Raw genomic sequence first — 26,976 nt, 5'->3', positions numbered from 1 at the left:
AAAAATTTTGTTTTTAAACCAAAACAGAAAAGATGAGCAAGCACAGGTGTAAGTTCAGAGGCACACTCTTTCAATACATGGGGATGGATGTTATCAGGACATTAAGCCTTGCATGCCAGAGAGAAGCACTTTTTGGACAGTCTGAAAAAAGATTATGTGTAGGGGCATAGGATTAGTATGAGGAGCATTAGAGGTGAGGAAATGTTAGAATCATCCAAAGTGGAGTTAGGGGAGAAAGGGGAACCAAAGAGGGTTGCTTTGTCTATGGCAGAGACAGTCATAGAACCATCAGAATGGAAATTTGAAGGAAAGGTAGAGTGACAGTTGTTAGAGATGCCCTTAGCTAAAAACCAGAAATACCTGTCAGTGGATGACAAGGAGAGAAGATCATACTTTTTTTAAATAAAGGAATGCTTTGCCTGGTGGATAACATGCTTGCAGTGATTATGGGCAGTGATAAAAGCTTAATGGGAGTCAGAGGAAGGAGAGTTTTTCAAAGCCAAATATGCCTAATCCCTTGCCTGAATGGCCTCAGAAACGATTTTAGAGACTGACCCTTGAGAAGTCAGAGTTACTCTTGACTATCTTAAATTACTCATGGTAATGCACATTTATGAAACTAGTCCACAAAACAGTTGTACCTTTGAAAATGTGCCATAAAGAGGTTTTAAAGTTCAAATAGTATTATGGTGACAATCCAAAATTAATTCATCCATGAAAGAGTTGACTGATATGTTTTTGCTTTGTTGCTTATCTGTGAAACTAGAGTACACATTAGATAAGGCTTGACACAAGGTAGTTTCTCACTAATGTCATTTTGATTTATGACCCTCTTGAAGTTGAAGGGTAAAGTTATTGTCAAGTAATACCTACCATGTGATACCTGCATAAACATCTAGACAACTGAGGATGAATTGCCGAAACTTAGGAGTGAGGGCTTAATTTTGAGATATTGAAAAAAGTGGTAACTGAAAAGAGCATGATATTGTTAACTCTTTAGTCATATAAGAAGTTTGAGTAAGGTGTTTGAATTCTGTCTGATCATCTTGTCATGACTGAATATCTTAATTTTTGTAACGAATGATGTAATCATGAACATTTATTAATATATTTTATTTTGATGAAATTATTTATTATCATAAGAATCTTAAGGACAGTATTAGCAGTTTTCTACTTATAAACTTTAAATTTTTTTATTTAGATAATTTGGGTGTCATGTATATTCCTTAGAAATAATTATGTTATGTAGATATTTTTCATATGTATTATTTTTGTTTTTCCTTTTGCACTCTTCTATTGAGTTTTGACTTGTATTTAGGGGCCAAGGTGGTGGACAGTATGGTGGCAGCCAGCAGTATGGTCAAAACCAGTATGGTGGAGGCCAGCAACACTATGGTGGAGGTCAGCAGCAGTATGGTGGTGGCCAGCAAGGTGGTGACATGCTCTCTGGTTTAATTGGTGGATTTCTAGGAGGGTAAGTTTTGTATTGCATTACAGTTGGTATCTTATGAGTGTCTTGTTCCAGGTGATTTGATACACACACACACACACACACACACACACACACACACACACACACACACACACAGGGTTTTAGGGAAAGGTCATGTTTAACTAACCTCTTAGAGTTCTACTCAATAGTAAGCTGAGTCCATAACAAAAGGGAAAGCTGGGTGAATTGTCTTTATGTGGACTTTCCAGAAAGCATTTGGCATGACTGCACGGGAGTTTGAATAAGAAAGTGGATCACTAGAGAGGAATAAGGGGGAAACTCTTATAATGGAAGAAAGATTGTCTGAGTGGGAGGGAACAAAGTGTACATTTTAGGAGAGCGGTGTGTAATTGGGTTGAGGTGACCAACAGAGTGCCACAGGGCTCTGTTCTGGCACTTTTACTCTTTTTGATCTTTATTAATGACTTCCCTATAGGTTTGGAATCCTACTTGAATTTGTTTATAAGTGATGCAAGGTCATGAGGGAAGTAGTTGATGAAATTCAACCTGAGCAAATGTAAAGCAGTTGAAGTTGGGACAAAGCAAAAGACAGCCTCTATATGATTATCACCTTGCAGGAAATAAGTTCAGAATGTAAGGACTTGGGAGGCAACATCATCCCTTACCTGTTGCTAGAGTCCCATATTAAGAGAAAAGGCAAGGGGACAAACTGTCTGCTGGTAAATATCAGAATAGCTTTCATGTATATGGAGAAGGAAATATTTAGCAAGCTCCTCATATCCAACATAAAGGCAAAACTAAAATATGCTTCTGAGGTTTGGCCACTACACCTTAAGAAATGCAGGGAGTGCATAGAGGGGTTCCAGAGGAAGGCAACAAAGATGGTACCATAATTAAGAGAGCTAAGCTACTGGGAAAGGCTGGAGGCTTTAAATTTACCTACCTCAGAAGAAAGAAGAGTGAAGGTAACCTAATCATAACCTTTAAGTATTCCAAAGAGATTTGAACCTTGGACAGTTTATCAAGAGATGTGGGGATAGAGCAATTGTAGGACGCAACATGAAATTAAGTAAGAAACTTGTAAAGAAGGGTGTAAAGAAATATCTTTATTGCATAAGAGTGGTGGAAGAATGGAACAGATTGACTGAGGACATCAACATAAATGTAAGAGGTTGCATGATAGAGAATGTTCAAGATATGTGACCCCACGAGTACAAAAGCTTATGTACAAATGATAATCACACACACACAGACACACACACACACACACACACACACAGAGATGTAAGTTTGAATGGAGAAATATTGGAGGAAGTGAGGTGTTTTAGATATCTGGGAATGGACTTGGGAGTGAATGGAGCTATGGAAGTGGAATTGAGTCGTAGGGTGGGGGAGGGAGCCAAGGTCCTGGGAGCAATGAATAATGTGTGGAAAGAAAGATTGTTATCTTGGAGAGTGAAAATTATGTTTGAAGGAATTGTAGTTCCAACAATATCATATGGTTGTGAAGCATGGTCTATATATAGGGTTGTATGGAGGAGAGTGGATATGTTGGAAATGAGATGTTTGAGGACAATACGTGGTGTGAGGTGGTTTGATTGAGTAAGTGATGAAAGGGTAAGAGAGATGTGTGGTAATAAAAAGTTTGGTTGAGAGAGCAGAAGTGGTTGTGTTGAAATGGTTTGGACATATGGAGAGAATGAATGAGTAAAGGTTGACAAATTGGATCTATGTGTCAGAGATAAAGGGAACAAGGATAAGGGGAGACCAAATTGTAAGTGAAGGGTGGAGTGAAAAAGATTTTGAGTGATTGGGGCATGAACTTGCAGGAGAATGAAACTCATGAATGGGATAGAGTAAATTGGGATGATGTGGTATACAGGGGTTGACATGCTGTGTCAGTGGAGTGAACCAGGGCATGTGACACATCCAGGGTAAACCACAGAAAGGTGTTTAGGGCCTCGTTGTGGATAGGGAGCTCTGGTTTCATGACATATACACATGACAACTAGAAAATGGATGTGAGCAGATGCATCCTTTCTTCTTCTGCTCCTGTTGCTATGTTTCTGATGCAGGAAACAGCAATAAAGTATGAAGATAAGATGAACGTATTTGAATATATGTACTCACAAATATGTACATGCTACATACTCTTGGTATTATACCTTTATTTCACAGTAGTAAATCTTATTATTCTTGTTGAGTTAAGGGACAAGGGTTGGTATGAGACTACTTAGTGTGAAACCAAGAACAAGAATATTCGTTTGATACACATTGACCCTTTTATGATTTCAGTCTGGTATTCTACTCAGTACATCCTGCTGGCTTTTAGTCAATATTTATGTATTCATGAATCAATCACATCCAGTAGTTGATTTTAGTTCATTAAAAATAAACATTATCCATGCAGTAATATTTCCTGGCATTTGATTGGCTGTTATAATGTAAGAATGTAATGAATATTCTTTTTTGTCAAAGATTTCAGAATGAGTAGAATTATTGGAGTACAAAATGAGTAGTTGATAATATACTAATTATAATTTGTTAAACAGTAATCTTGCCATAATTCCTTCTGACATACAGTGGTGGAAGTAACCAGCCACAGGGTCCATATAGTCCACCTCAAGGCCAATATGGAGGTGGTCAATATGGTCCTGGTCCGCATGGTCCACCTCAGGGTCAGTACGGAGGTGATCAGTATGGTCCTGGTCCATATGGCCCTCCCCCTGGTCAGTATGGTGGAGGTTATGGCCCTCCACAAGGCCAGTATGGACCAGGAGGAGAGGGAGGGTATGGGCCACCACCTAATCAACAGCAGGGTGGCAGTGCTGGTATGGCAGGCATGGCAGCCAACTTCATCGGTGGGATAATGGGGTGAGCATAGCTGCCACCATATTGCCTGCCTGCAGAGACCTAACTAACATAATAATGCAAGGACTATAATATCATTATATTCCTTCCTATTAAATGTTTTGGAAATGTTAACAGTAGCAGAAGTCTGTTATGTAGGAAAATTTACTATAGGGATGATGGGAAAAGCTATCCGGAGGAGTTGGATATGTTGGATATTGGAGTTATAAAATAAGGACTGTGGAGTAGATGTGTTAAGTAGGCTTTAGGGATGCATTGATGAAATAATGACAGCATGTGAAAAAAGTTACATAAAATATATGGATATAGGTATATGCAGCTTGAAATTATTATTGAAATGCGTAGCGTACATAAAACAAGATAGAAGTAGCTGTATTCAGAATAGTTTACTGAAACATGTCAGAAATGGTTAGAGATGCTTTGTGAATTGAATGTGATTTAGTGGAATAGGGAGGAGATACCGATAAGTCAGAGAGTAGAGTATGCATTGGTTACTTGTTGTATATGCAGTTCTTCATTGATTTATTCTGTATATTATGGAGAACAGGTTTAGGGTGGCTAGCATGAATGGAGAAGCAGAATTAAAGTGTATGGAAGAAAGCCAGTCAGTACAGTTTTGTACAAGAAAGGGAATTTGATTGTAATTATAGATAATTGAAAGTTGGTCATTTTGTAAAGACATGAATGAATGGATTAGATGAAGATAGAAGGTAGAGATATTTTATAAGCTTGGTAGGGTATAAACTGAAATGGAGGATGATTATTGTGCTGAAAAATCACATTTTTGGCACCATTCATTGAGAATTATATTAAAAGGTAAAGTGAAAGTTTGCATAGATAGAGAGTTATTGGAAAGAATGTTTTAACTGGCTTTGATGTCTGCATGAGGGACAGTCCTTCTTTGAAGGTTGACTGTAAGAACACAAGGGTTTATGCATATATTTTCATTTTTCTTATCTAGTTTATTCTAGTTACTTTACTTTTCTTATGTAATGCATTCACAGTATTAACTTTCCTTATAGTTTCATAGGTATCTGTAGTAGTGGTGTTAGTGTTGATAGTGCTATTAGTAATACAAATTTTTAAATCATTGTTACTCATTTCAGTTCATGAATTTATGTTTCATCTTTTATGTATTTAGGTTATCGTTTTGGAGATGTAAAAAGAATAGTTATGAGTTATTCAATTTCAAGAATGTACTGAAGTGTGTCAGAAATGATTGATGACTTCTTTTTTGTTTTGTTGTGATTTGTGTTGAGTGTACTTCAGGAGATACTGTCATAAGGGAGAAGCTTAGTGATTAGCATTATGGATAAACTCTATTAGATAGTTGATTCATTGATAAGGCATGTTAAGGAAAATATGATAAACTTTTAGAAATTCATGATTAAGATTAAGAAGAAATTATTCTGCTAGGCTCACTTTGCTTGACCCTAACATAATGAAATGTTTTAAAGGTACTGAACAGAGTTTATTTTTATAAAGTTCAAAATTTAGACACACTTTTAACTCTTTGGAATATCAGAATTATGTATTCACTTAAGCTGAATCATAGCATGATTAATAAACTTTGAAGCTAGGGTTCACCATTTACAATTAACATGTGGTGGAGTTCTGTACTGAAGCATGCATCTCTGTCTTGCTCACTAACATATCAAGCATAACAATGAATGTTTGATTATATCCTGTGAAGTTTTTTTTTTGTACCATCTTGCTTAACCTCTAGTTTTATTGTTTCTAGTCCCAACAGTGTTTTTTTGTACTTTTATTAAATTATTGCTGTTTTCTAGTGGTATTATATGTCATTTTATTTCAGTGAATAAGTTTAAGTTATCCCTGGGGATAGGGGATTAAGAATACTTCCCACGTATTCCCTGCGTGTTGTAGAAGGCGACTAAAAGGGGAGGGAGCGGGGGGCTGGAAATCCTCCCCTCTCGTTTTTTTTTTTTTTAATTTTCCAAAAGAAGGAACAGAGGGGGCCAGTTGAGGATATTCCAAAAAAGGCCCAGTCCTCTGTTCTTAGCGCTACCTCGCTAACGCGGGAAATGGCGAATAGTTTAAAAGAAAAAAAAGAAAAGTTTAAGTTATCCAACTTTTAGATGTCCCTTTCTTTCAAATGTAACTTTCTTCTCTCACACATTTGTTGTACTTCTCAGGCTATTTGAAATATAGCCTTTCATTTTTTATTAAGATAAGTTTGTGCTGCTCACATTGTTCAACCATTATTAACTTTGCAGGATTAGGGGCTATATTGAAGATTGAGTATAAGTGAAACTTATAGTTTACTAGTGATAACTATGATATTTTCACTGTACAGTGGTAAAAGAATCCAGAAGATGTATAAAGTGAGACTTCTATCTGTTCATTATGTTGCTTCTCTTGTAATTATTTTTCCTTTGCATGTACTGATTTATTTGTTTGTTATTTTTTCCTGGAGGTTTCATTCCCTCTTCAGTTGAGTACTTAAATGACTCAAATGGTCTGCTTCATTGTTTTCACATAGGAAAAACAGACAACAAAAGGCCAGTTGGCCCATATTTGAGTTACCTGTTTGAACTCAAATCTACATACTCTTTGTGTATGTACATTGATATATAGTGCATTTTGTTTTTAGCTGTAATAGTTTATCCATTAGAAGGAGATTTGACTATTGCTGACACTTCTAATGAGTAGCTGGCCTTCCCAAAGTACTGCCAGTGGATGTTTGCCAATTTTGAAATGGTTCACCAGTACAGATGCACCTTGGTTTGGCTAACAAGCTGTCAGCTATCCAATCAAGGTGATAGTGTGCCAGGCTGCATGATACAGGTCAGTCAGCTCTTCATTGAATATTTTCCTGTTGACTTACTCAACCAGCCATCCTTGGAGAAAGGAACTGGTGCTGTTGTTTATCTTTCTACATATGTTATTGGTGCTCCTGGACTCTGCTTGAAAAATGGTTACAATATAAGTTAGATATTACCTTCAGTGAGGCTGTATCATCGTCAGGGGATGGAAGGGAATATTGTGTCCTTGAAAACATTCCCACTTCAGAGAAATTCGACTTACCCTGCTTGCATATGGAGTACAGCTTTAGAGTTGCAGGAGTTACATAAAGGGGTCTTCAGGTTACACACTTATACCATCTATGACAGAATCTTTAACTTGATTCTCAATTATATAAGGTGGATCATTTGTAGGAATTTTGCAAAACTGGGTTTCTCAACCCTGTATCCTAACCCCACTGGGTTAAGGAGGACAGCAGATGTTTAGTTCCCAACGGCTAGGACTGCTGCCTTGCTATCCTCTTTTTTGCTGCAAATGGTGAAAAATACCTTAATTCACAGTAATTTTATCTTTTCCTTGGCCATGTATCCAATTCATTGACAATACATTGTGGCAGGATGAATTGCTGGGTTGACTGAGGACTGGCTGGAATGACCATGATTTGCACCTTTGTGGGCTTGATCCTAGGCAGGCCATATATGTGTTACAATCATTATTGCAAGTCACTGTACTATTTATTGTAGAATGAGCTCTATTCCAAATGTAGGTAAAATCTTTTAGATATGATAGAGCTGATAAAGTTCAGAAATTTTTAAATGCTTTTGAATATTCCAAATACAGGTAAAATCTTTTAAGTACAATAGAGCTGATAAAGTTCAAAAATTTTTTAAATGCTTTCGAAAAAACTGATGAGTTTTGCCTTCTTTGGGCTTTGGTATTGAGATTATTTAATCCAATATTATTTTGAGTTTTTGTTAGTAATAATGACGAATTAAAGAATTTTTCTTTACACTTAGTTCTGCAAAGGTGGGAATTTTTTGTGTCCCAGCTCCCATGGTATTAATTGTGTACAGTAGTCATAACATCCTGTGATTTTGGATATAGGGTAGCTTTTTTGTCTTTTATGGAAGATGAATAGTATAATGAGATTTGGATAAGATAGGTCTTTAACCATTTATGAAAGTTCTATAATCATTTTGAGGGCTTGAATCTTTATAAAGTTTCTGTAGATTCTAGATTTGATAGGGGCACTTGGATTGATGTATGTAGATGCCTTTGTAAGAATTTTACTGTCTTGTGGTTAAGCTAGAATTTATGGGAATTCTTGAGTGATTCTTTGGGATTGCACCTTTTCTCCTCATTTTCAAGATGTGACACTATTACAACAAATCTTGCATTCACCTCCCTAACAGCCCCATCCATAAACAAATTAAACAACCATGGAGACATCACGCACCCCTGCTGCAAACCAACATTCACTGAGAACCAATCACTTTTCTCTCTTCCTACTCATACACTTGCTTTACATCCTTGATAAAAACTTTTCACTGCTTCTAGCAACTTATCTCCCTCACCATATATTCTTAGTATCTTCCACAAAGCATATGTATCCACTCTATCATATTCCTTCTCCAGATCTATAAATGCTATGTACAAATCCATTTGTTTTTTCAAGTATTTCTCGCATACATTCTTCAAAGCAAACACCTGATCCAAACATCCTCCACCACTTCTGAAACCACACTGCTCTTCCCCAGTCTGGTGCTCTGTACATTCCTTTACCCTCTCAATCAATACCCTCCTATATAATTTCCCAGGAATACTCAACAAACTTATACCTCAGTAATTTGAACACTCACCTTTATCCCCTTTGCCTTTATACAATGGCACTATGCATGCATTTTGCCAGTCCTCAGGCACTTCTGAGAATTGACATGGGCAAAGGTTTTCAATATCTAAATTGCCATCAGTATCACAAGAAGGATTCTTAATGCTTGGACATTGGTATTAGTGGATGGTAGCTTCCATTCAAGAAGAATGGTCTACTTGATTATATTTTTCAGAATACCAGTTCTGAAGTATGAGACTTTCTGGTTTAGAATCATAGAAACCTAATTGCCAGCTCATCCACTGCAGTTGTCAGTTTGTCTCAGACTTGTTTATGAACACTTGATTTTTTACCTGCAGTTGTATTTACAACAATAGAGGTGAGGCTGAATTTAAGATAGCTTTTACAGTGTATGTTGGGGTAAGCAAGTTATGTTTAGTGACACTCGAGCACTAGTTATATGTCAAACACATCCTCTCTCTCTCTTGCTGAGATGAATTGCAACTTTAATAAAAAATTATGAAACAATTGTCTGTTAGAGATGATAGTGCAGTCATAATTGGCAAGTGCCCTGCAGTTGATCATCTAAGAAGGGGGTAACTATTGTTGCTAGTCATAGAGGCAGGTCATTGTCTCGTGCACAGTAAAAATTGATTGTTTTATAATTAGTTGATGTAATTCCATTTCTTCTAATATTTACCATGAAAATGTTAGAGGGGTAGTCACATTTATTTTAACCTGCAGAGGCGGTGGTGGTGGAGGTAGTAATCAGGGTCAGGGACAGCAGAGGAATGATGGCATGAATGAACTCATCTCAGGAATGGCTGCTAACTACATTGGAGGAATGATTAGGTACGTTATATATGTGATTACTTCATTACCTATTTGTGTGAATGGGGAGGTAGTTTTCCCTTTGAGAACCCATATTTGTATGACTGTATGTATTAGCTGCTTAAGCACTTCAGTATTGTTGTGTAGCTTCAAGTTTTTACATAAATAGATGTAGGTGTTTGTTATCCACCCTCTGTTTAACAGCATTTGAAAACAATGTAATCAGTAATAATGTAGAAATTCTTTTTTAAAAGGATGGTGTATTAAACTAAGGTCTGTCAAGATATGTATCTCAGTTTCAATGGATGAATGTAAATAGCTTTGGTCTTGTTATGCTTTGTATATTGCTGTATATATATCTGAAAATTCATCTGAAAATTCCCTCTTTTATTTCAGATTCATCAAAGGATCCTTAATTACATATTAGAACTATAATTTTAAGTATATTTTTCATATTATCTGGTATATCTTTGTTACAGAAGTGAACTACTACCCAGAAATAATAAACCTAAATGAAAAGAAATGGAGGTTTATGGAGATTTTCCTGGGGAGAGGGTTTCATGTTAAAAGCTATTTTTCCTCTTAATAGATATTTAGTAGGCCACAACCTTATTTTGGTAACATTGCTGGCTCTGTTTACTATTCTCTTTTTTTTCCCTTATCTGTATACTTTAATCATCCCTGTTAAACTTTAGTGTTGAGTTCAAAAGCTCTCAACTGTGATTACTCCCAAACCCGATTCACATATACGTTCTAATGGATTACTTACATTCTTGACTTGTTTCATAAGATTTGCCACCAATGATCTGATTGTCAGATCACTTGGAAAATTATCCAGAAATATTTTGAGTATTACTCAGTGATTTTTTGACAAAAGCTGTGAAGATGAAAGGTACCAATTAATAAGAAATTGCATATGCGTCATCATGCTTTGTTTATTTGTAGGAAAAACTTCATGATGAATTTATTTTTTTTTCAAAGTGGTTTAACACATTCCTGATTACTTTTGTTTATTGTAGCACAAGCATTTTCCATTCAGAACAAGGATACTTGTCAGAACATCACTTGTAGAATGATATAGGTTACTTAAGTTGACAAAAGGTATTCTTTCATGTACAAAGGCCTTTTACACAACAGGTTTTTGTGTCAGTAACTTCAAAGGATGATACTTCTCAAATTATTTAGATGAAAATTTTGTTTTAGAATTCATAAGGTTGTACCCACATGCCTTTAATTTGTTGTGGTCTTTCCTTGTTTGTTTGCATTTCAATGACTGTTTGAAAAGTAAGAATTGATCGTTGATTAAAGTGTATTTGGCAGTAGCATTGAGTAAGGATTATAGTGTAAAAGCTGTAATTGAGAAGCGGGAGAAGAATTAGAGGGTTAGCAAGGACTCTGATGAATAGAAACACATATAATTTAAAGTATAAGAAGCTTGCATGATGGAGTGTTTGTCCCATCATTAATATATAGATGTAAAACTATGGTATTCTTATTTCTAGCTAGGTCCAGATTAAGGTAATTGAGATAGATTATGTAGTTTCATTGGGTAATTGAGATAGATTATATAGTTTCATTGGAATTAATTGAATAAAGAGTAAAGAATGATGAAAAATATTTAATGTGAAGGAGTCATCATAGGCATGAACAAAAGATTAAAAGACACTTTATGGCTAAGTATCTAACAAGACCGATAGGTATCTTCAATCTTTTGTTCATGCTTGTGATGACTTCTTCATGCTGCATATTTTATATCTTCATTCTTTACTGCATTCTTTTAATTCCAATTATTTTACAGCTGTACTGGAGAAAGCAAATAACAAAGTTGAGTGGAATGCTTATTGGGATGTGTTAAGGATACAAGGGGTAGGGGAACAACTGTTGAATGATGTGGAAGCCTTTTGCAGAGGAGCAATTGCATGTGTAACAGTGGAAGGAGAGTTGAGTGACAGATTTGGTATACATGTAGGTGTGAGGCAGGGCTGTCATGTCATCTTGCCATTTGAATGTATGCTGAATATGGTTTGAGTGATAAGAGATGAAAGCAAAGCTAGGGAAAGGGAGTGTAGAGATGGAGTGTGGTAGTGAGGTATGGTGGTAAGTGGCAAGATTGTTTTCAGATGATACTGTGTAGTTTGCCAAGAGTGAAGGTTTGAAGGTTTGAGTGTTTTTGAAGGTAAAGGTGAGTAAAAGTAAAGTAATGATGTTCGAAAGAAAACAAAGTGGAGGTATTGATTCTAGAAAGCCTTATAAAATGAGAGAAGAAAGTGTACTAAAATGTGTTATAGATATAGTGGGAGAAAGAATGGAAGAGGTGACAGAATAAAAGTATTTGAGAGATATCTTGGGTAAGATTCATCATATGGAAGGAGAAATATGGAGAGAGCAATATAGGCTAGAAGAGTCATTGGATCCATTAATAGACTGATGGAGGATAGAGTTGTAACCATGGAATTGCAGAAAGGATAAAAGGACAGTATAGTCTTCCCAACCATGACCTTTGCAGCCAAAACATGGGCAATAAATGTTTCACAGAGGTCAAGAATCCAGGCTGTGGTAGTGAGTTATTTTAGAGGAGCATGTGGTATGACTGGATGGAATGTTAAGAAAGAAATGTAGGGGTGTATGGGAGATATGGTAGGCAGGGAATGCAAAGGGAATGAATTTTGGAGTGATAGAGTGGGTGAATTGTGATACTTTTATGTGGTTTGGGAACATGAGAAAAATTCAAGACAGGCAGTTTACAAGGAGAGTGCATGATAGTCTGATGAAAGAAGTTGGTGTAAGAGGAAAACCACCTGTGACATGAGAAATAGAGTGGAAGAGCACTGGAAGGAGAGAAATGGTAGAAGAGTGCATGGAATGATGTAAACAAGGGTGGCAGGAGAGGATAGGGATAAGTGAAACCTCTTTTGCTTTGGCCACCCCCTTGATGGGATTTCCCAGAAGGAAAGGGCTTCAGAATTATAGATAGGCAGACTGCATAATCCATCTGTCTCTGCTGCCATAATCTGGACTTTTTTGAAACTAGGGAAATTATCATTAAACATGATAGGATGAAGATATTTTACAGTAAAGATAAAGGTTCAAGAAGAGGTAGACTATGAGAGAAAAGAATATATGAAGCAAGTAAATTGTTTAGGGATAAAGGGGTATTTCAGATGATGGCATGTAGTGAAAAAGTTTTGAAAATGAGACCATGTGGATAAGGAAATCATTGGAATGATTTCTCATGATGGGTAGTTGACACAATTTATTCATATTCACATATACTTAATGAGCAAAGTGAAAACTTTGAAATTACCAGCATTAATTTGATGTAGGTATACATAATTGAAGTATATGATTTGTTACATTTAGGTACATGATATATGCTAAGAGAATGGAAATCTCCAGGCTGGAAAGGGGGATGACTGTGAAGTTATTTGAATTGCTCTCCATAGTCACTAAATTTCTGAGAAGGAGCTTCACATAAACAGCATAAACTTTAGTATTATGTAGTGCCTTTTTGGGTTGAGTGGGAGTGGAAGTTACCGATGATATGTTACTGCTTTATAAGGATCTGCTATTGATATAAATTTCTTTTAGTTTGATCCTTCGTATTAGAATGTTCATGTCAGAAAATGACTTATTTGATTTATGATATTCCTTATTGATTGAACTGAGAGGACAACAGAATGACATTTTATAAAGTTAATTTTTTTTTTTTTTTTTTTGACCAACATATAAGACTATTATATAAGACTATTATACTAGATGTCTGACTATATCAGTATTTGATATGTTGTTAAACATTTTATATATATATATATATATATATATATATATATATATATATACATATTGTAATAATGAAGTATTATTTATAACCCAAGTGGCAACCAGAGTAACCCAGCGTTAAACAAGGAAGTAAGCACTAACAATGATATGCTTACAAGTATCACAGCAGGACTCTTTCAAGGAATGGTCAGGTAATGATAGTAAATGTCATTAAAAATATAGGCATTTTACATTACTGGTCCTTTAATGCCACAGTAGTATTTGATGATAACAGAAAACTTTTGATCCATGACAAGTAGGATTTTTAAGGTCTTGATAGAGCATTTCATGAAGATTTTTGATATTTTGACTCAACTAAATGGATATGGAAAGTTAACATATTGCCTGTTATATATCCTGAAATCCAAAGATTTTCCTTTTCCATGTTAACCAGTGGACAGACAGATGGACAAGTTACACAAAATAGAACCTCCCAAGGACAGAATCAGATGATTGCAAATATTGCTTCATCTGTCATCAAAGGTTTATTCAGGTAGCTAGGCATGACATTATTACAAAAAGTAATTGTTTGCTGCATATAACATTTATATATGAAAGATAAAATCTGATCTTTTCAGGATTTGTTATTGAAAGGCATATTTTGTCATCATTTGATTTCTATGGTTGTTTATGTTTTTAAAGATGTAATAAAGTAAGACAAGAGAAGTATTACATATTATAAAGAAGACAACATTCTCATCCCTTTCAGCTGTTGTCATGATATCTGATTATGTCTTCTTAATACAGTGGGGATCAGCAGGGTGTAGGTACAGCTGCAGCCATGCAGAAGTCTGGGATGAATCAAAACATGTTGGCTGGTATTGCATCCAGTGTCTTTGCAGGATTTATGAGGTAGATGTTTTTCCTGAAAAATAGTTATCAGTTAAAGCTTCAAAGTAAAAAAGAAATAAGTGAAGAAATTGCAGAACATTTATTTCATGCCATACATATTTGGATAGCATTGAAAGAGCTGTCCAGAATGAAAATTTGACAATAGCTGTTGGTCTTGATCTTACTCAAATATGTTAATTATTTGCTCTGAAGTAAGTATCTTACATGATTTTCTCATGAAACAAACAGCTTCTTCCAGTCAAAGCAGAATGTTTCTGGTAATACAGCACCCGCAAATGATACAACCATTGCCAACGTTACAACCAATGTTATCAAGGGGTTAATCAGGTACTTGGCCTTGATCTGTTTGCCTCTTCTTTGACTGTTTATGATTTTGATATGTACAGTCCTCATTTGCCATAAAAAAATATTTTTGCCCTCTGTTTTATCGAAAAGCCAACTTGATCAAATGAGAAAATGAATTGTATGTGTTATAACTGGTGACCTTTGATTTATGATATTTGGTACCAGTATGATTGTGTAACTGAAATTTTGTTTTGTTTTCAAGCGGCGACCAAGGCAACTTGAACCAGTTTCAAAAAACTGGAATGAATGAAAATATGGCTGGAGCTGTAGCATCAAATGTTGTTAAGGGTCTTTTCAGGTACCTTTTTTTTTTTTTTTTGAAATGCTTCTTCAGACTGAGAAATATGTTTGAGTTAAAAAAAAATCCACTAACATACATTAGCAGCGTTTAGTGTTTGAGTCAAGTATTATTCATGTGATATACATATGGTTTACTTAAGCTTGCATGGAGGATAAGTAGATTTGTTAGAGAGGTAATAAATCACCCTGACTCAAAATATTTTTTGTTAGTGGTAATGAAAGTGATGCAACAAACCAGGGTGCGTCTCTAGCAACCAATGAAGCACTGGTACGCAGTGTAACAAGCAGTGTTGTGAAGAGCCTTTCAAGGTATTTTCATAATACATTACTGATATGAAATACTCAGATCAGATGATACTTATGTCAGCACAACATGTTATATATGTGGGATATATTGAATGAATATGGATTAAACTGTCAAAAATGGAAATAGCTGCAAGTGATTACTTTCCCAGGAAAGCATTGCTATTAAAGGAGTGCCTCATTTGTTAACTTGTAATCTCATAATGCAAAGTCATGAATTGCTTTTCTTGTATTGGCAGCATTCAGGATTCCAGTGGTGATGGCAAGGCAGAAGTCAGTGACACTGTTATAGCAAAAGTGGCAGCCAATGCTGTTCGTGAATATATGAGGTACAAAATGAAAATGCTGATAAAGCAGTAATAATTGGTAGTGGGGTAGTCAGTCATGGGCAAAGATGCCCACTTCCTTAGCAGACCATAGAGTTTCACTGAGAACACAAAATTGTTGAAAAAATTTAACATTGTTTTACAGTCTTTATATACATAGAAATGTGGCATTTGTGATTCTTTCAAAATGTCTTATCTTCCAGAAATATCATAAAGTGTTTGTAATTTAACTGGCTACCCCTATTAGACCATTTATGTGTTTGTGCATTTGATATATATTAGCACGACTTGCAGATGTTAAATATCAGTTAAGGACCTGATTCTTCAGCCTTATGAGTCAATGTTTGTGGGCAAGTCATTCTAAGCAAAACTTTGTCTCTGATATTTTCTGTTGGCTTGAGCTGTGCATAAGCTTTAGACTCCAAAGAACTATTTTGAATTTTGAATATTAAGCTTTAGTCAATATTGTCAGCTAAAGCACTTGGAAGCATTTTCTTGCATGGAATATGTAGGCTGTGGAGGTAGATGATATATGATGTCATTCCCCTTCCCTCCCAGTGTATTAATAAGTTTGAAGGAGATCATGTTATGCATTAACTCATAATAATGCACTATGGGGTATTGCTTTTTTTGGAATGAATTTCGTATTCATCCCAATTCATTTGCTTTAGTGGTTATTTATCCTGGGGCATTACTATTCGTGCTGATTCATGCCTTGAAATGCTGGATATATGATGATGTGCTGCCAGTGGCCTGAACCAGGTCATGTGTAGTGTCTGGGGTAAACCATGGAAAGGTGTGTGGGGCCTGGAAGTGGATGGGGAGCTGTGGCTTCAGTACATTGCACATGACAGCTGGAGACTGAGTGTTAACAAGTATGACCTTTTTTTGTCTGTTTTCCTGGCACTGCCCCGGTGAAGCAGGTGGATAGAGGTGCTGTTTCCTGTGTGACAGGGTATCGACGGGAATGGATGAAGGCAAGCGAGTATGAATATGTATATGTGTATGTATGTATATGTCTGTGTATGTGTATGTATATGTATGTACATGTTGATATGTATATATATGTATATGATTGTTTGGTAAGGATATTCAGTGTGTGTATGGATCATGGTAAAGTGCCTGAGGATTGGCAGAATGTATGCATAGTGCCATTGTATAAAGGCAAAGGGCATAAAGGTGAGTGTTTAAATTACAGAGGCATAAGCTTGTTGAGTATTCCTGGGAAATTACCTGGGAGGGTATTGATTGAGAGGGTAAAGGCATGTACAGAGAATCAGATTGGGGAAGAGCAATATGGTTTCAGAAGTGGTAGAGGACGTGTGGATCAAGTGTGGATTTGTATGTAGCATTTATGGATCTGGAGAAAGCATATGATAGGGTTGATAGAGATGCTTTGTGGAAGGTTGTAAGAGTATATGTTGGGAGGTAAGTTGCTAGAAGCAGTGAAAGGTTTTTATCAAGGATGTAAGGCATGTGCACAAGTAGGAAGAGAGGAAAGTGACTGGTTCCCAGTGAATGTCGGTTTGTGGCAGGGGTACATGATGTCTCCATGGTTGTTTTATTTGTTTATGGATGTGGTGGTTAGGGAGGTGAATGCAAGAGTTTTGGAGAGAGGGGCAAGTATGCAATCTGTTGTGGATGAGAGGGCCTGGGATGTGAGTCAGTTCTTGTTCGCTGATGATACAGTGCTGGTGGCTGATACGGGTGGAAAACTGCAGATGTTTGTGACTGAGGTTGGTAAAGTGTGTGAAAGGATAAAGTTGAGAGTAAATGTGAATAAGAGCAAGGTTATTATGTTCAGTAGGGTGGAGGGACAAGTTAATTGGGAGGTAAGTTTGAATGGAGAAAATTGGAGGAAGTGAAGTGTTTTAGATATCTGGGAGGGGACTTAACAGCAGATGGAAACGCGAAAGCAGAAGTGGGTCACAGGGTGGGGGAAAACGCGAAGGTTCTGGGAGCGCTGAAGAACGTGTGGAAAACGAGAGCGAAAATGGGTATGTTTGAAGGAATAATGGTTCCAACAATCTTATATGGTTGCGAGGCATGGGCTGTAGATAGGGTTGTGCGGAGGAGGGTGAATGTGTTGGAAATGAAAAGTTTGAGGACAATATGTGGTGTGAGGTGGTTTGATTAAGTAATGAAAGGGTAAGAGAGATGTGTGGTAATGAAAAGAGTGTGGATGAGAGAGCAGAAGAAATGGTTTGGACACATGGAGAGAATGAGTGAGTTAAGACTGATAAAGAGGATACGTGTCAGAGGTGGAGGGAAGAAGGAGAAGCAGAGACCAAATTGGAGGTGGAAGGATGGAGGGAAAAAAGATTTTGAGCGATTGGGGCCTGAACACACAAGAAGGTGAAAGGAGTGCAAGGAATAGAGTGAATTGGAACTATGTGGTATACCGGGGTCGACGTGCTGTCAGTGGATTGAACCAGGCATATGAAGTGTCTGGGGTAAACCATGGAAAGGTCTGTGGGACCTGGATGGGGGAAGGGAGCTGTTGTTTCGATACATTACACATGACAGCTAGAGACTGAGTGTGAACGAATGTGGCCTTATCTTTGTATTCCTGGTGCTACCTCAGTGGAGGGGGATGTTGTTTCCTTTGTGGCGGGTTGGCAGTGGGAATGGATGAAGGCAGCAAGTATGAATATGTACATGTGTATATATGTATATGTCTGTGTATGTATATATATGTATACATGGAAATGTATATGTATGTATATATGTGTGTATGGGGATTTATGTATATATATGTGTATGTGGGGGTTGGGCTGTTCTTCGTCTGTTTCCTTGCACTACCTTGCTTATGCGGGAAACAGCAATTAAGTATAATGAATAGATAGAATACATATATCATAGAGGGTGATGGAATTGGATCGGGAGTTGGGGGCTGGAAATCCTCCCTTCCTGTTTTTCTTTTCCATATAACTGAACAGAAAAGGGGGCCAAGAGAGGATTTTTCCCTTTAAGGCTCAGGTTCTACATAAGTTTTCTGGGGGTTGGTACAAAACATAGATTAAAAGAAAAAAAGAATCGAAAATTCACAGTGTGTAGGTTAAAATCTTAACTATAGAACCACTTGCAGACACATTTGTTAGTTTTACAACTCATCCATCTGAGCTATTGTATGCCTTTGTAGGGTGAATTGAAGAATTGAAGTTTATGCTTAGTAGGTTAAAATCTGAATTACAGGACCACTTGTAGACACATTAGTTAGTTTTACATCTCATCTATCCAAGATATTTTACACCTTTGTAGGAAACATTTTATAGCACTTCTTTAGAGCTAGCTATTTGTTGTCATATAGCTGTAACTTTCATGCTTATGAATAACCAATTTTCTTCATTTTTAGAATAAAAGTTAAAGTTAAACTTGTTTTGATTCTCAAAATTATCATATTCTTGGGAGTTGGATATACTCAACATCAGCCATGCAAATCTGGGAATTAAATGCTCCGTATGTGGAATAAAAGCTTTGATATCAGTTTTTCAGCAAACCAAAAAGGAATATTATCCAATACTCAGAATGCAGATTTATTTATAGAGCTGGTAAATCAGAGAGCAACCTTGCATCTTGTTTATGCAAGGTTGCATAAACAACCTTGCATCTAATACCACTTTCAACTCGTGCCCTTAAACTTATGACAGCAGTAAATTCAGTAGCAACCTTGCATTCATGTTTACTTATAAGTATGTTTCTCCCCACTGGTGCTAGTAAACTGAAAATAATTGTTCACAGAAAAGAATTGGTGCATTTTCTCTAATGCTTTACTGCATGCTGAAACTTCTAAGCTGTTTTACTGTGTATTTATTGTACCAATGAATGATACAGATGATCTGTATTACAGCAAACGCTTTTTCATGATATCTGTATCAGTGTCATTTTGTTACACTTTTCTTGATAATAAGAAGTATATGGAAAGGTGCTTGCATTGCATGCATCACACTTTATTCACTGTTTTGCTTTCCAGAAGAAAATCTCCCTATGGATAGTACTCAACATTTGCTGCAACATTCATTTGCATATTATGGCAATTTTATTCACTTTTATTAAAGCCCTAGTTTTCAGTTTTTTGCAGGTATCTATCAAAATACCTTATTAATGGCTGTAAAGTGATGGAAGGTGGAATGCTGCTCCTGTATATAGATGTTTTCTGATGTTACTAATTATGTTTTCTCATTGAATCTTTTTATTAATGATTGAAGACATATATTTCATCTCATTTTCTATTATTGAGATTTTACAACAGTTGAAGTAGAATAGCAAAGCAGCTTCACATTGTGGAAGTTGTATTAAAGGTTGCACAAAGCAGAGTAATTTCATTTTGATGAGAATGTGTATAGCACTGCAGTCAGTCTTCAGGTGTGTGTGGCAGATACTCAGATACACAGTGTGAGATCTAGGAGCAGGGCTGCCCTTTGGTGGTGCCATTCCAACTTAGCATTGAAGAATCATTGTATTGGTACACTTCTAGGATTTGTTTGTAGCATAAAGTGAAGAGAATGTAGAATTAGAGTAGAGAGTTGTGTGAGTTACGTTTTGTCAAGCTTCTTATATTAGACTGAGAAATAGTGAATGTATAGATTGAAAGGCAACAACCCATGGGTAGGTGAAACTCTTAATTAGTCCTCAGATATGGTCAAAGATGGTAATATAATGCTTCCTGTTACAAATTCATGTGTTTATCTCTACCTTTTAGATCAGCAGCTTTGCTGTGTCTGAAGAGACTGTTATCAGACTAGGTGCCCTCACATAGTTTGTGTCATTCTGGCTGAAGTTCAAAGATAGTAAAGTAATATTACCTCATACTTATATCCAGTCCCATATTCAGATATATGATTTGTTAACAGTACTCATCATAAGTTTGAAGATGGAGTTGAATTACAGTTACATAGATCCTTACATACATCCTGAACTTAAAGTCACTAAATCATGTTGGAGTTTGATTGAATTCATGTCCTAGAAAGGATAATGTGTCAGGGTGTTTTCTTCATTGACATATCTGTTGTTCATATAGGATCCATTGCTTGTAGTTTTCATCAGTCAGTCATCTGAATTTTTGTAGGAGAATGAGAAGTCTTTAAAGCAGGAGCTCTTAAACCTTTTCTTGCATGTGAACCACTTAGGGTTGCTTGCTTGGTCTGTGGATGACTTATGCTTATTTAGGGTGGTATGATGGTTTTTCATGATTTTGGCAACATGGTTGGTGTGGCAGACACCTCTTGCTGCCAGAGATAAGTATATTTTAGTATGATAAGTGGTTTCAGAAGTGGTAGAGGATGCATGGATCAGGTGTTTCCTTTGAGGAATATATGTGAAAAATACTTAGAAAAACAGATGGATTTGTATGTAGCATTTATGGATCTGGAGAAAGCATATGATAGGGTTCATAGAGATGCTTTGTGAAAGGTTTTAAGAGTGTATGGTGTGGGAGGTAAGTTGTCAGAAGTAGTGAAAAGTTTTTACAAAGGATTTAAGGCATGTGCTCAAGTTGGAAGAGAGGAGAGTGACTAGTTCCTAGTGAATGTCAGGTATGTGATGTCCCTATGGTTGTTTAATTTGTTTATGGATGGTGTGGTTAAGGATGTAAATGCAAGAGTTTTGGAGAGAGGGGCGAGAATGCAGTCTGTTGTGGATGAGAGGGCCTGGGAAGTGAGTCAGTTGTTGTTCGTCGATGATATAGCTCTAGTGGCTGATCCGAGTGAGAAACTGCAGAAGTTGGTGACAGAGTTTGGTGAAGTGGGTGAAAGAAGAAAGTTGAGAGTAAGTGTGAATAAGAGCAAGGTTATTAGGTTTAGTAGTGGTGAGGGAGAAGTTAATTGGGATGTAAGTTTGAATGGAGAAAAATTGGAGAAAGTGATATTTTAGATATCTGGGAGTGGACCTAGCAGCAGAAGGAACCATGAAAGTGGAAGTAAGTCACAGGGTGGGGAGAGGGCAAAGGGTGTGGGAGCGATGAAGAATGTGTGGAAGGCGAGAACGTTATCTCGGAGAACAAAAATGGGTATGTTTGATGGAATAGTAGTTCCAACAATGTCATATGGTTGCGAGGCTTGGGCTGTAGATAGGGTTGTATGGAGGAGGGTGGATTTGTTGGAAATGAGATGTTTAAGGACAATATTTGGTGTGAAGTGGTTTGATCGAGTAAGTAATACAAGGGTAAGAGAGATGTGTGGAAATAAGAGTGTGGTTGAGAGAGCAGAAGAGGGTGTTTTTAAATGGTTTGGACATATGGAGAGAATGAGTGAGGAAAGGTTGACAAAGAGGATATATGTGTTAGAGGTAGAGGGAACAAGAAGTGGGAGACCCAATTGGAGGTGAAATGATAGAGGGAAAAGTATTTTGAGTGATCAGGGCCTGAACATACAGGAGAGTGAGAAGCATGCAAGGAATAGGTTAAATTTGAATGATGTGGTGTACCAGGGTCAACATGTTGTCAGTGAACTGAACTAGGGCATGTGAAACGTCTGGAAAGGTCTGTGGGGCCTGGATGTGAATAGGGAGCTATGGTTTCAGTGCATAACACATGACAGCTAGAGACTGATGTGAACAAATGTGGCCTTTTTTGTCTGTTTTCCTGGCCCTACCTCACTGAAGCGGGGATTGCAATGCTATTTCATGTGTGGTGGGGTAGCAACAGGAATCAATAAAGGCAAGCGAGTATGAATATTTAGATGTATATATATGTATATGTCTGTGTATTTGTATGTATATGTATGTATATGTTGATGTGTATATGTATGTATATGTGCATGTATGGGTGTTTATGCATATATATGTGTGTATGAGTGGATAGGCCATTCTTCATTTGTTTCGAGGCTCTTCCTCGCTGATGTGGGAAACAGCGATGAATATAATGAATATAGATAGATATGCTCATATTAAGTAAAAATATTTTGGTGTAGTGCCAAAAATGTTCCTTCTTTTTGATTTTATACTAAAATCATGAACTTGTGGATAGGAGTAAAAGTTACTCTTTTTAACTCGTAACCAGTACTGTAATGCATGATTACTTGAATTTATTTTGTCTTTTCCATGGACTGCCTGGAAAATGGTCCATAGGCTGTTCGTGGTCCTTGGATCACAAGTGAAGAACCTATCTACTTATCTTTATCTCTGACGCCCTTTCCTTTTGTATACTCCATCGAGGAGGTGGCCATGCCAAAAGAGTTGAAATTAATGGTGAACTCCAGTGCTGCTTTTTTACCATTTGTGCCTCACCCTCAATAGGCCATTGGCAGAGGGCAATGCTTGTGTAATGTTTTTAGAGGCTCATACCATATGTTCCTACAGACTAAATCTACCTAATGTTACAACCTACTGCTTATACCAAATGCTCCCACTTGATGTTCTTTACCACTACTTCTACCTAATGCTCCTGTGTAATGTTCCTACCTTGTACTTCTGTCTATTGCTCCTGCCATTTTGTGGTTGAGGCAGAAAGAAAAACAGCCGCCTGGGTCAAAGGGATAAAACTTGACAGCCACTGAAATGCTGACTCACTATGTGGCTGTTGCTAACCCTCCTGATACCCAATTGGGTAGTACTGGTTATGTACCTCCCTGGTCAGTGTTTGCTATCCTACTTCTAGTTAAGAACCCCTGCTTTAAAGTCTTTGCCTCATAATTAGATTGAGATTGCATCTGTGTGTCAGACTTCAAGTATTATTTGGGTAATGACAGACATTTTGATTTTTTTTTTCTCATCTTTAAATGTGCAAAGTAGCATAAAGGTCTCAGGTAGCAAATTCAGATCATAATTTTGTTTATACCCTCACCACTTTGATACTACTTTCTCCTCTAATAATTTCCATTCTCTTATTGAATACTTTGTTTGATTTCACTAGTGGGAACAAGGGCAGCCAAGGTGATAGCTATGGTGGTGGAGACTATATATCCAACATGGCCTCATCTGTCATTGGGAATCTTTTCAGGTGAATGTAGCTTAAGAATTGTTTGCTTTTTTGATAGTTATTCAGTCCAATTATAATACTGGAAATAGTGACACAAGTTAAATCAATGTACTACTTTATTATACCTGTGATTCAGTTATCAGTGTTGAATCACTTAATGTATTACATTATACATTATACCTGTGATTCAGTTATCAGTGTCAAGTCATTTAATGTACTACATTATACATCATACCTGTGATTCATGTATCAGTTGATGTGAATTGCTCTTTTTAGTGGTGACAGTGGCCAGTCTGCCACAGAGAGAACAGGTCTCAATAGTGGAATGGTCTCTGGAATCGTCTCCAATATTGTCAGAAATGTCAGGTATAGGTTTCTTGTTGTGTACTCTAGCCACTTTAATTGATCTTAACAGAATATAGTGTTAAGTTTGTTTACTTTGTATTTGGACAGTGAAATTCTTGTAATAATGCACAATTCAGTTAGACAAGCTGTAATGGATTTTATTTTGAAAGAATTTTATGAATTTTCATCAAAGCACGCATTTTGCTACTTCAGTATGAGCAGACAGACTGCATATTTCTGTATGTCAAGGTGGAAAAGTTTAGGACATATATGTGCCAATGGATAAAAAATTTAACCAATGTATAAAAGGTTTTGAGGCTGCTTCAATCACAAGATAGCAGTTTGTAGCCAGATGGTTATGTTCCACACTCTTTTCCACTTAAATCGACCACCATCCTAATTGGCTAGGCTTAGGTCTTTTTCTTTTGATTTAACAGAAAGTGTTTGACGATTGTAAAAGCCTCTTTAGCTGTAGATTTGCTTTTTTCATTAATAGGTAGCTACAGCTTACCCAATTGTTTAGAAGTACAATGTAAATGAACTTGATAAATGTAAGGGACTTATCATACAACTAGACATGTGTATATGTCAGCTCAGCATGAGTATTTTAGAGCTGAATGTGGATATTAGTTTACAGATAACATTGCAAATATGTTAGTTTTTGCACTTTCACTTTATTTTGGAAGATGTGGTGGAGTACTAATCAACTGGCTTTTGTGTCATAGGAAGTCAAGTGACTGTGGTGGACCATATAGAACCCTCTTCTTGGTAACTTTTAAGACATACAAAATTAGGCTACTAAACCTGATTATTAATGCTGCTCCTAAGTGTTACTTTAGTTTGAATTTGCTTATGTTTTGTGAATAGACTTCCTTGGTAACTTAATTTATGTTATCATAGGCGAATGTTGTAGTTGTGGCTTACCATATGTGTAATGAGTATTTCTCTTAAAACATCATGTGAACCTTCCATCCATTCATATTCAGTTTGAAATTTCAGACCTATTAAGGGACTCTTGATTTTTGATAACAGCAGCAGGAATTAGTAGAATAGGAACAAACAGATGACCTTACGTTGACACTTTGTTCGTCACCTTGGTTTACTTTTAGGGGTTTATGGCTTATACCCCTTGATCATTTATGGGTTTTGCACCTGCTTCACTCTCACATCTGCATTGCTACTGCAAGTGATGGGTAGATGAATGACCTTATGCATTGTATGGTTGTTAGGAGTATTACCATTTTCATGAATGCTGCCCTGTATGTGTATTACTGAACATTATGAAAGTACTAGAGCCGTATTATGGACAATGAGCAGTTCAATTTACGAAGTGGATTTTATTAACACTTATGTAAACATGGAGAATGTTTGCTTAAAATGAATGAGATTAGAGTAAATTGGTTCATCATATTCTTTCTGGTTCTGGAATCCTTTAATTGGAGCTTTGTTTGTGGTTACTGCACATGTTAGCAATATAGTCAGTGTTTCAGGTATATGAAGACATTATTTTTTCTTTTGCTCCAATATTTTGGATTTTAATCACTTGAGTATTTTTGCTTGATTAAAGCAGTTTCAAGTATTTTCACAGTAATGTCTTACATTTAGCTTGATTTTGTAAATGAATTTAAGTTGTGAACAGATTTTTTTGGTAAAAGTTTTCAAGAGTTCTTTGATCTCAGTTGGCAGATGATGATTTTTTTTTATCTGTTGATTTTGCCACATCAACCAGTGCAGAAGGTGCATATGTAACAATAGATAACTGCATTACCCTGAAAAATTGTGCACAGTGATCCAAGATTGTAGTATTTTTATTCAGACTTACCATTTTTTTTTCAAGGGATGACCTCAAGATCCACCTGCAGTAAAGTTTAACCACTGCAGTAGAGTTTATGACTAAGTTGTTGCGGAAAATACTTCTGCCTTTTTACAATTACAACCTCCCTTTTGGGAAGTCATGTCTACGGGTCTGATTCTGGAATATTTTAGCTTGGTAGTTAGATAGAAAAGATCTTTAGTTAATCTCTCAATGATTTTTTTTGCATTCTCAGTTTTCTATTTCATCTCAAGAAAATGAGATTAAGAAAACAATTGTTTCTGGAACTTTTCAGTTTGTGGGATCATTGTTAAAACAAAAATCTTTTGTTTCATTAATGGACACTTGTCACTTTGGAGACAGTTTTTACCCGTTTGTTGTCATATTGAGCTTGTAATTTTTAGGGCCACATTGTGTACCATTATAGCTAATAATTTTTGCATTCAGGTGAAACTGCCATATACAAATTTTTAAGTATGTTTTGCATTGCCCTTGAAATTTTTATTCAGTGTTTGTATTTCATAAGTTTGTGAATGTGTAATATGAGAAGGATTTTACAAACAGTCATGTACCATTAAAGCCCTTAGAAAATAGTCTTTTTGAACCAAAGCTTTTCTTTTTAGCCATTAGAGAGTTGGGGTTTCCCACATAACACAGTTAGACTTGTGACCACTTGTTTTTCATTCTATCTTTCCAGAGATTTAGTGAAGCAAACCGATTGTATTGTTATGATCTTGATTAGGAATGGTCAAAGAAAGGATTGCACCTTTGCTTGTAATCTCAGAATCTTTTTCTTGAGGTAGAAGGGTTGATGATCAGCTACTTGTTATCAGAAGAAAATCCTTTAGTTTTTATGCATTTGGAATTCTGCATTTGGATAAAAAGTATTCTTTATATTGAATTTATGTTGGAAGTATCCTGTATTGTTGAAAGTTACTGTTCACTTCTTTAGGATATATTCTTCACCTTTTACAGATTAAACATGGAAGTAATTAGATGTTAAGCATTTTATGTTCGTTCAGTTTCCAAGTATATTCTTTGAGTTGGTTTTTTTGCTCCTTCATCATAGGTACATAGTGAAAGAACAGTTACTAATCAGGAGTTAATTCTCAATGTTTTGACAGATTTCTTCCTTGAATCATTGAGAATTATCTCCTGAACAGCAGCATATGTTACTTTGCTGCCCTGCTACCTATATGGTCCTTACTC

At 36.4% G+C, this 26,976-nt stretch overlaps 1 protein-coding gene across 31 annotated transcripts in view; it reads left to right on the top strand.

Annotated features, from left to right (window-relative positions):
- LOC139751502 (calpain-A-like) overlaps positions 1 to 26,976 on the top strand; it is a 244,635-nt gene that overhangs the window by 52,161 nt on the left and 165,498 nt on the right. For 26 of the 31 annotated variants that reach the window (XM_071666965.1, XM_071666969.1, XM_071666983.1 and 23 more), the window contains 12 exons: positions 1,319 to 1,474; positions 4,037 to 4,327; positions 9,663 to 9,770; positions 13,625 to 13,720; positions 13,963 to 14,061; positions 14,316 to 14,420; positions 14,649 to 14,747; positions 14,968 to 15,063; positions 15,276 to 15,374; positions 15,608 to 15,697; positions 23,544 to 23,630; positions 23,886 to 23,975. In XM_071666965.1, coding sequence (XP_071523066.1) covers positions 1,319 to 1,474; positions 4,037 to 4,327; positions 9,663 to 9,770; positions 13,625 to 13,720; positions 13,963 to 14,061; positions 14,316 to 14,420; positions 14,649 to 14,747; positions 14,968 to 15,063; positions 15,276 to 15,374; positions 15,608 to 15,697; positions 23,544 to 23,630; positions 23,886 to 23,975 — 1,416 coding nt within the window. The remainder of the gene's footprint in view (positions 1 to 1,318; positions 1,475 to 4,036; positions 4,328 to 9,662; positions 9,771 to 13,624; positions 13,721 to 13,962; positions 14,062 to 14,315; positions 14,421 to 14,648; positions 14,748 to 14,967; positions 15,064 to 15,275; positions 15,375 to 15,607; positions 15,698 to 23,543; positions 23,631 to 23,885; positions 23,976 to 26,976) is intronic. The other 5 variants (XM_071666991.1, XM_071666992.1, XM_071666986.1 and 2 more) reach the window with 4 other exon arrangements.

Source organism: Panulirus ornatus, chromosome 11 (assembly GCF_036320965.1).
Source record: "Panulirus ornatus isolate Po-2019 chromosome 11, ASM3632096v1, whole genome shotgun sequence".
Taxonomy (NCBI): Eukaryota; Metazoa; Arthropoda; class Malacostraca; order Decapoda; family Palinuridae; genus Panulirus; species Panulirus ornatus.
The sequence above is the reverse complement of the archived record's forward strand: the minus strand, read 5'-3'. Positions and strand labels throughout refer to the sequence as shown.